Raw genomic sequence first — 9515 nt, 5'->3', positions numbered from 1 at the left:
TTCGAGATGCCGTCTTATGCTGCTATTAATTGCACAAATCGTGATGACTTGAACAGAGTTGCGATCTGGCTGCAGGAATCCACCTGTCTCTCCGCATATTTACTACCCATTGCTTTAGAAGTTGAGCATTGCAGTGTGGAAATCTAAAGGAGAATAAGGGCTCATTTACAACTACTTAGATGAAAAGATGCTTACAGATTTAAAGTATCTATTTTATTAATTATTTTTATTATTTATAAGCATTTACCTACCTGTGAAATGTAAGTCCCTTCTCACGATTTTTATAAACTTCCCTTGCCATCCATCCCCAAATGTTCTCTATGGGATTTAAATGAGGGGAACATGCAGGATGGTCCAAAAGAGTGATGTTATTCTCCCTGAAGAAGTCCTTGGTCAAGCCAGCATTGTGACCTGCAGCGTTGTCCTGTTGAAGAACCCAGCTGGTACCACACAGACGAGGGCCCTCAGTCATGAGGGATGCCCGCTGCAACATCTGCACGTAAGCATCCGCCGCTTCACGACCCTGCACCACCGAATGAAAAAGCACCCCAGATCATGATGGACCACTTCACAGCCTTGATTTATACCCCCCAACAGTGTAACTTAGCACCCGCTACTGATCACACCAAGAAGTGCAAAGAAAGCACAGTTATAAACAAACTATTTTGGCTCGAACAGTCATGTCAGAAGTAGTTGAAGAAGGTAGTAATGTGCGATACCACTGATTTTGTTTTCAATTCGATACCAAGTAGGATTGTTGACACCCAAACTTCACCTGCAAATTCACCTAATGTGTCTGGTCAATTTTTAAAAGTAGTGCATTTCATATCATCCGTCCATCCATCTTCTGTGCTGCTTGTCCTGACGAGGGTTGCGGGGGTATTTCACATTAGCAAGAATATAAAGAATGCTATATAATTAATTTGTAATTCATTTATTAAATGAATGTAAGTAATGTATTTATTTTACACCCTAAAGCAGTGGTCCACAACCTTTTTGGACCCACGGCCTGGCTCGTGTTCCCACAAATCTCCGCGGACCTGGGGGGGTGGTGGTGGGGGTCGCATAGTGATGTCATTTATCTCATTTAGTTTGTATTGTGGAAAACTAAGACAGGAACATCAAATTAAAAGCACAAAGTGAATACAGACCCACCATCCACCACTATAAGCTTGGAGTTTGTTTTTCAGAGAGAAGATTACAGCGCCGCTGCGTGATGTGTGTGCTAACAGGCAGTGTGCTAGCATGAATTAACTTGAAGCTGTACAACAAATATACACATTAGCACTCAATAACGTCATCAAACTTTGCCTTTACGCATTCCCACAGAGTATCAGCATTTGGGAGCAAATAAGAAGTGAAAAACGCCGATAAAAATACAGTATAGATCTGTGCAGAGTGGGAGAAGGCTGGCGCACTACGATGGTGCGTTCAAGGACTGTCAAAAAAAGTGGGACACTTGCAACAAACAAAATAAACATGCAAAAACTTCAAACTATATTATTTTTTTAATATAATGGCCCATATTTCCAAAATTAATATGCATTTATTTAAAACAGTATTTAGTGATTTACAAAAGTATTTTTTGTGTGTGTGTGTATTTTTTTATCATTGCGCCTGAAAGGTTTCCTCGGCCCAGTTCGGCCCCGCCCACGAACCGGTACTGGGCCACGGCCCGGTGGTTGGGTACCCCTGCCAGGGGACATGGACAAAAAAAATGAAAAAAAGAGCATTCCCTGATGATATTATCCATCTTTAAGTGAGATAGATTTTCAGACGAGGCAATACGATATACGATATACGATATGCTCACGCGAGCACCAGGAATAAAAAGCGAGATGAAATATTAATAATTAGGCCACCATTAGCGGACGTAAACGTCACTACAGTCGTTGCGGGAGTACTCACGTTAACACTGCCATCTAGTGGTCACAACGAGATACAACAAGAAGACATACTGCAAAGATTTGGATTTTTTTGCTCCACATTATTTTTTTAAATAGTTATGTTAAAATGTCAAAGTTGTGCAATGTCGACCGTTGAAATGAAACGAAGTGTTAACTTGTGCATTACATGGTCAGCATTATTCTGTCGGCTGTCCTCCGTCGCTCTATTGGCGGCGACAGCGTTGCTTTTAGCAGTCATAATCTTTTGGGAACTCCTCATAACGCTCCATAATAATTGTGTACCCATTTTTTGTAAAACACACTGAGTGGTATGGCTTCACTTTCCAGCGGAAGTAGTATAATATGACGTCAAACGCCCGCTTCATGTGAACGTGCACTTAGCACAATGCCGAAAACCGGACTTGACAAAGTAAGTTGATAACCACCGTCGTGGCACCAATTAAGTCTGATTGCGGATGTTAGGTTTTGTTGAGTTGCATCTTGTACCCCCTAAAAGTACCCAAAGTATCAATATTTTGATTTGTGTATCAATTTTAGAGGATTCCCCTAGGATTTTTTGAAGCTGTGGTGGTAGGCGTCATGGGAGGCGGACTACCGCTGCTGTGTCAGCCGGGAGAAGGCCCGGGCAGACCTAGGACACGCTGGAGAGATTATGTCTCACAGCTGGCCTGGGAACACCTTGGTGTCCTCCCGGTGGAACTGGAAGAGGTGGCCAGAGACGGGGAAGTCTGCGCTTCCCTACTGAGACTGCTGCCCCCACGACCCGGACCCGCTAAAGAAAATGAATGGATGGAATATTTATATACATTTAGCATATTTACAAATATGAGTATGTACATTGTACATGAATATTAGGTGTGCACACAATCCAAATGATGTACCCGTTACTATAAAACATACATACATATTATGTATGTTATATATTATACATATATAAAACCTAACCAGTAAACGTTGCAACTACGATACAAAATACCAATGATTAGTATTTTACAGTCACAGTTTCAAGGTTTACAGGTCATCAAAATAGTTGATATCATTCAGTAATTCCCAATCAAATCACTATGGCAATAAAGATAATTACACATAATTCCCCAATAGTTGTGTCCATAAACTGAGTAATATTTTCTATCAAACATCATATAATGACAAGTGAAAAGTTTTATGCAAAAGACAATGCCGCCGAAGTCAAGGCAACATATTAAAAAGCTTTCAGCATTGGGCACATTTTCCAATTCATCGTGAAATAGTAGTTTGACAAACAAACATGAGGAAAACACACATTTCCATAGTGGAGTTCATGACGCAACAGACAATACACTTTTTCCAACATAACCAACCACGACAAGTGAACAGAATTTTTGTAAAAAGGTATAGGCATCTGACCGTTCAGTTTATCCATCCATCCATCCATTTTCTATACCGCTTCTACTCATTAGGGTCGCGGGGGTATGCTGGAGCCTATCCCAGCTGACTTCGGGCGACAGGCGGGGGACACCCTGGACTGGTGGCACATATAGACAAACAACCATTCACATTCACATTCACACCTATGGACCATTTAGAGTCACCGATGAAGTTAACCTGCATGTTTTTAGAATGTGGGAGGAAACCGGAGTACCCGGGGAAAACCCACACACACGGGGAGAACATGCAAACTCCACATAGAAATGCACAAGGGAGAATCCAACCCAGGTCTTCCCGATCTCCAGACTGTTACTGCGTGGCCAACATGCTAACCACTAGACCACCGTGAGGCCCTCAGTTTATTCCTAATAGGAATAATTACAGTAAGATGAAAGTTGCATTATTCGTGTGTGACTGCCGACATCTGTTCTCCAACATTTTCCGCTAAAGCACAACAGCGGATCAGGAGGAGGAGGCTAAATGTCAGTTGACTGATACATGACATCTATAAAGTGGCGGTTATGATGTAGGTGACATGCGACCTACACTACCTTTGTGATCGCGGTAATGGGCACCACGTGTCCATTCATACAATGTGTTACTTAACATTGTTTTTACATGAAAAAAAAAAAAACTAATTTCCAACATGCGGCGGCTTTTATTTTACTGTGGCGCTGCGCCACGATCCATGACATGTAGCGGAAAGCCTGAATGTAGAATACAACACAAGACAATGTAACAATAACATAAACAATAGATCAGTTTAATGAGTGAATAATATATTCAAGTCAGTAAAAGGAATCAAATCGCTACTTTCAGGACCAAATCGGGAAGTAATCGAACAGGAAGTGACTTCATCAGTTACCGCCTTTAGCAATTAGGGCATACAGTCAAATAAAATACCTTTAACTACAGTAGACCATCAGTGGCTCTACATGAGTCTTTTCAAAGAGGACTTCCGAGGAAATGCATCACCACAATTTGACTAAAACGTCTGTCCTGTGTGTGTTCTCATGTGTTTTGCCACCTCTACTTTTTGAGAGAAGCGTTTCCCACAGTCTGAGCAACTAAAACGTTTTTCTCCCGTGTGTGTTCTCATGTGTTTTACCATGTTTGATTTCTGAGTGAAGCTTTTACCACAGTCTGAGCAAGTAAAAGGTTTTTCTCCTGTGTGCGTTCTCATGTGCGATGCCAAAGTTACTTTGTGTGCAAAACCTTTACCGCAGTCTGAGCAGTTAAAGGGTTTTTCTCCTGTGTGTGTTCTCATGTGTGATACCATGTTTACTTTGTGAGTGAAGCTTTTACCACAGTCTGAGCAAACAAAACGTTGTCTTGTGTGCGTTCTCATGTGTGAGACCATATTTACTTTGTGAGTGAAGCTTCTACCACAGTCTGAACAACTAAAAGGCTTTTCTCCCGTGTGTGTCCTCATGTGTGATTCCAAACGCACTTTGCGATTGAAGCTTTTACCACAGTCTGAGCAACTAAAACATTTTTGTCTTGTATGTGTTCTCATGTGTTTTACCATAATAAATTTCTGATTGAAGCATTTGCCACAGTCTAAGCAGGTAAAAGGTTTTTCTCCTGAGTGTGTTCTCACATGTGATGCTAAAGTTCTCTTTAGGGCAAAACATTTACCACAGTCTGAGCAGGCAAAAGGTTTTTCTCCTGTGTGTGTTCTCATGTGTGTTACCATATTTGCTTTTTGAGTGAAACTTTTACCACAGTCTGAGCAACTAAAAGGTTTTTCTCCCGTGTGTGTTCTCATGTGTAATACCAATTGTACCTTTTGAATGAAACCTTTAAAACAGTGTGAGCAAGTAAAAGGTTTTTCTCCCGTGTGTGTTCTCATGTGTCGAGTCAAAAAACTCTTCCAAGGAAATTTTTTATCACAAACTGAGCAGTTAAAAGTTTTTTTACCTGTCTTCTTTTCAGAGCATTCAGAGTGTTTGTTGCCAGTGTGAGTCGTCATATCACCTTCACAGTCTGTATCGCTGCTCAAAGATTCTTGGTTGTAGTCCCTGTCTTCATCTTCAGGAGAGTGAGACGTTGTGTCGTCACTATCTGACAGTGGAGCTAAGAGGTTGTCTGCTTGTGATCCTCCACAGTGGTCTCCATCAGCTTCTGTTGTCATGTGTTGTGTTGAGCTGCTGCTTGAAGGTTCTCTCTTCTCCTCACTTGGACTATGATGAAGCTGTGAGGACTCAGGTGGTTTGTCTTCATGGTCTTCGGTCTTCACAGAGACACCAGTCAGTTGCAACCTGGAGAGATCAGCCTCCTCTGGTCCTAGAAGACACTCTCCCTCCTGATTGATCGAGAGTTCATCCTCTTCCTTTTTAACAAAGTGGGGCCGTGGCTCCTCCTCTTCCTCTTTAATGTGGGTGGGCTCTGGCGCTTCTTCCTCTTTAATTGCAGGAGGCTGTGGCTCCTCCTCTTCCTCTTTAATGTGGGTGGGCTCTGGCTCTTCTTCCTGCTTAATGTGAGGGGGCTGTGGCTCCTCCTCTTCCTGTTTAATAGGCTGTTGCTGCCCCTGTGGCTGAGGGGGACATGCTTCTTGATGACCAATCAGCTGCTGGGTGTCTGCAGGACACAAAAAGCGTAAGCTTATTGTGCACTGTAAAAACAAAAACATAAATTTATACTGTTTAGCTTTAATGATGGTGTGTTCCTTTCTGTCAACAAACTCTGTATCAGGAGCCAATTTGAAATATCCGTGTGCCCCATCCATACCCTGCACTACTGTATAGGTGAAGAAGGCATCAGATCAGTGCGCCCCAAAAGGGCCAGCAAGTGCCTGCACTGTCTCTGAAAGTTGATTTAGCTGTGGGATCGGGGAACCACCAGTGCTTTTGGATCAACTTTTGGAAGATGGTCAGGCATCAAGAACTGTACATAGTAGCTACTTCTCTCCAGGAAAAACACCAGGACGGATATTTTGCAAAGATACAGGTGTTGGACTGCTGAAGACTGGGGTAAAACCATTTTCTCTAAAATGTATGTATTTGCGGTATGATTTTAACATGTAATGAATAAAAATTGTTGAATTTGCACATTTCCTGATCAGATAGAGGGCAGAAACATGAAATCATTCATTTGTGGGGTTGGTTCTCAGCCAAGCGAGGGGCCTCATTCACAGTTTTGCCTAAGAACACAACCATGAATAAAGAATGATACCAAAACCTCCAAAAGCAACGTCTCCCAACCATCCAAGAACAGTTTAGTGACAAACAATGCCTTTTCCAAAGGCAAAAGTGCTAACAAAGTGGCTTGGGGAATAACATAATAACATCTGACAAAGAAAAAAATCTAAAAACACTGAAGCAGAACAGTTTGTGAAAACCAATACTGATTCTCAAAACTTTTGGCCACTACAGGATATGGAACAGTGAAGATCAGGAGGCAGGTGAAAAACAAAAAATCATAACTTAAAATATCAATATTAGCCATTGAAGTGCGTTGTAAATGTATTCAACATGATTTTAACATGTAATGTGTAAAAACTGTGAAATTTGCTCATTTCCTGATCAGATAGAGGGCAGAAACATACCTTCAACGTGCAGCACAACTTGAGTCTTGCAAACATCTTCCAGTTGTTGTCGTAGTCGCTCGTTCTGCTCTCTTGTTGGAGAAAGTTCCTCCTCGTGCAATGTTATCTGTAGTCTCTCGTTATCTGCAGCTTTCACCTCCGTGTGTCCGAGATGTAATGAGGGTGCCCAGTCTGGATGGCTTTCATCCATTTCATTAGCAGGTCTCCCTGAAAAACACACACTCCCCTTATTACTTTTAAAACTGTGTACATTGATCACGGTTCTTTCGTTCATTCTTGAGCTTACAAATCACTCAAAGTCAACAGACAACGTGTTTTATTCCCAAAACACGGTACTTTGTTCGGTGCCCTCAGCTAGCTTGGCTAACGCTAGCGGCCTACTAAATGCTAGGTGTGAAAGAGCAAAACACATGCTTTGATTCAAACTTACCAGTGTGAAAATGCCGTGAACACACCAACATGTGTCGGGTGATGGCGTTGAAAGTGATGTTTGGTCGTCTCACGGCTGCTATCCAGGCCATTCGGCGTCTCTTTGTTAGCTCACAGATCACAGCTCCTTGGCTTTGCTTCCACGTCGGAAATGAGAAAAATCTCCCCCCATCCTTTTTATTCCCGAAGCGATCGCGTGAACGATTGTGGCAGTTGATAACACAACACGTTTGCGCCATGTTTTCCACTTGTTACAACCAAAACACAAGGGCAGCGTCTTCTTCTTCTTCTTTTAGTTTAATGGCGGGTTGCAACCATGACTTGAAAAGGTGCATACCGCCACCTACTGTACCAGAGTATGTAACATGGGCCATATATAGTATCTTACTTTATGCTAACTTAGATAATGAGGAAACTACTTATACTACTACTAATAATGATCTTTATAATACTATAATAAAATATTCTAATAATTATCTATATTCTATTACATAATCCTGTGTCCTTCAAATATTCTATCACTGCCCTCTGTATATATTTCTAACCCCCTCCCCACCTGTTCCTAAAATACCCTCAATGCTCCAGTCCCTTCCCGTCTTATTAATCCTTTTCCTTAACTTTACAAAAAAAGAGGAAAGAGACGAGAGACAAGGACAACAGCAGCAACAACAACAATTGTGACAACAAGAACAGAACAACAGAAACATACAGAACAACATCAGCAAATAAATGTCTGTGACAACTATAAAGACGAACAAGGACATAAGGACAAAGGACAAAATAATATCAACAACCACAATGACAACGCTGTCAATGACAATCACACATAATAGTAGTCATGAAATGATGAACTATGATAGTGATCACAATGACAATACTGCATTGAAACAGTCACACATAATAGTAGTAATGAAATGATTATCCATGATAGTGATCACAATGATAATTACTGTAATGCACATCATTGTAAAAAAAAACAAACTATAATCATACTGCTGATATCACCGTCGCTGTAATAAAACCAACAACATAATAACACCCTGGTTAACTCAGTGAGTAATGTGGGGAAGTACGTATGTACTGTGAGTGTGCATATGTACAGGTATCTCTGTATGTGGGGAAGACTTCATATATATAAAGGTGCAAGAATGTGTGGGTGTGTAATTGTCACTGAGAATGCATGAAAGGAAAGGCGCCGCCTTCCACTTCCCAGAGAGCCCCGCCCCAAATAGCCAGGCCGAGCCCCCGCCGCCAGAAGGCCACCAGGCCCACAGGGGCAGGCAGCACAAAGAACAGGCTTTGATGTATTTCTAATAGTAAATCCTCTCCACTTGATTCCATATTTTTAATACTATATAATGCTGCCAGAGAGTCCACACAACATACCCCTCTATCTGCTTTTATTTCCTCTATCGATTGCAAGCCTATAATAATTGCCATCATTTCTGCTGTATAAACCGAGAGCTGGTCAGGTAATCTTTTAATGATGCTATAATTCATTGTTGGTACATAGATTCCAATCCCCACCTTCCCTTCTTCGCTTTTTCATCCATCTGTATACATATCTAAGTAACCATAATATTTCTTTTTAATATATTGACTTGCCTTATGTCCTTTTTCACTATCTTTCCAGTTATTTTTTAACTCTGTTATGTATATATCTACTTCAGGTTTAGGAAATAGCCAGATAGGAATATTGCTTATGGGTGTAGAATTATTAATATGTATATTTTTTATGTTATATTTATCTATTTTATCTTTAATTACCCACCCAAAGCTATTACTTTTAGTTGTATTATACTCCCAACATTCCTCCATCACATCCTTGGCCAGATGTCCATGCCTACATCCTTTAAGTCTACTCCAGTATGTTAACATAAGTTGATCTCTTCTCAGATCATACGCTACTTCTCCTAACTCCACCTGCATTGCTTTCATTGGTGTTGATGTGATTGCACCTGTACGTATCCTAAATGCTTTGGGAAGATTTCTTTCTATTTTCATTAAATGTGTTTTAGCTGCAGCTCCATAAACAAAACTTCCATATTCTATAGTTGCTCTCATCAAAGCTCTATATTTACACATCAGTGATTGTTTATCTGCCCCCCACTCCTTACCTGTGACAGCTCTCATTAAGTTTATTATCCTCTTACATTTCTCTTCTACCTTTTCCACATGGGTCTTCCATGTGCCTTTCTGATCGAGCCACATACCAAGGTATTTCA

At 41.1% G+C, this 9515-nt stretch overlaps 1 protein-coding gene across 3 annotated transcripts; it reads right to left on the bottom strand.

Annotated features, from left to right (window-relative positions):
- Positions 1–341: 341 nt before the first annotated feature.
- On the bottom strand, positions 342–7586 carry LOC129187213 (gastrula zinc finger protein XlCGF57.1-like). 3 transcript variants are annotated; one of them, XM_054786123.1, is made up of 4 exons: positions 7292–7586; positions 6862–7068; positions 5235–5894; positions 342–523 (listed from the first exon to the last, which is right to left on the bottom strand). In XM_054786123.1, the coding sequence occupies exons 1-4, from the start codon at positions 7527–7529 to the stop codon at positions 516–518; spliced, it is 1113 nt and encodes a 370-aa protein (XP_054642098.1). In that variant the 5' UTR covers positions 7530–7586; the 3' UTR covers positions 342–515. The 3 variants fall into 3 exon arrangements, with proteins under 3 accessions (XP_054642098.1, XP_054642097.1, XP_054642096.1); XM_054786122.1 differs by lacking the exon at positions 342–523 and having other exon boundaries at positions 4062–5928; XM_054786121.1 differs by lacking the exon at positions 342–523 and having other exon boundaries at positions 4062–5894.
- Positions 7587–9515: the final 1929 nt, after the last annotated feature.

This window comes from Dunckerocampus dactyliophorus, chromosome 9 (genome assembly GCF_027744805.1).
Source record: "Dunckerocampus dactyliophorus isolate RoL2022-P2 chromosome 9, RoL_Ddac_1.1, whole genome shotgun sequence".
Classification (NCBI taxonomy): domain Eukaryota; kingdom Metazoa; phylum Chordata; class Actinopteri; order Syngnathiformes; family Syngnathidae; genus Dunckerocampus; species Dunckerocampus dactyliophorus.
The sequence above is the reverse complement of the archived record's forward strand: the minus strand, read 5'-3'. Positions and strand labels throughout refer to the sequence as shown.

Bases quoted from the DNA above. Each gene is read 5' to 3' on its own strand.
- LOC129187213 (XM_054786121.1), bottom strand. From the start codon at position 7,529: ATGGCGCAAACGTGTTGTGTTATCAACTGCCACAATCGTTCACGCGAT. The intron at 7,069-7,291 runs GTAAGTTTGAAT...TGTGTTTTTCAG, and splicing joins TTCACGGCATTTTCACACTG to GGAGACCTGCTAATGAAATG. The intron at 5,895-6,861 runs GTATGTTTCTGC...TGTGTCCTGCAG, and splicing joins AGTTGTGCTGCACGTTGAAG to ACACCCAGCAGCTGATTGGT.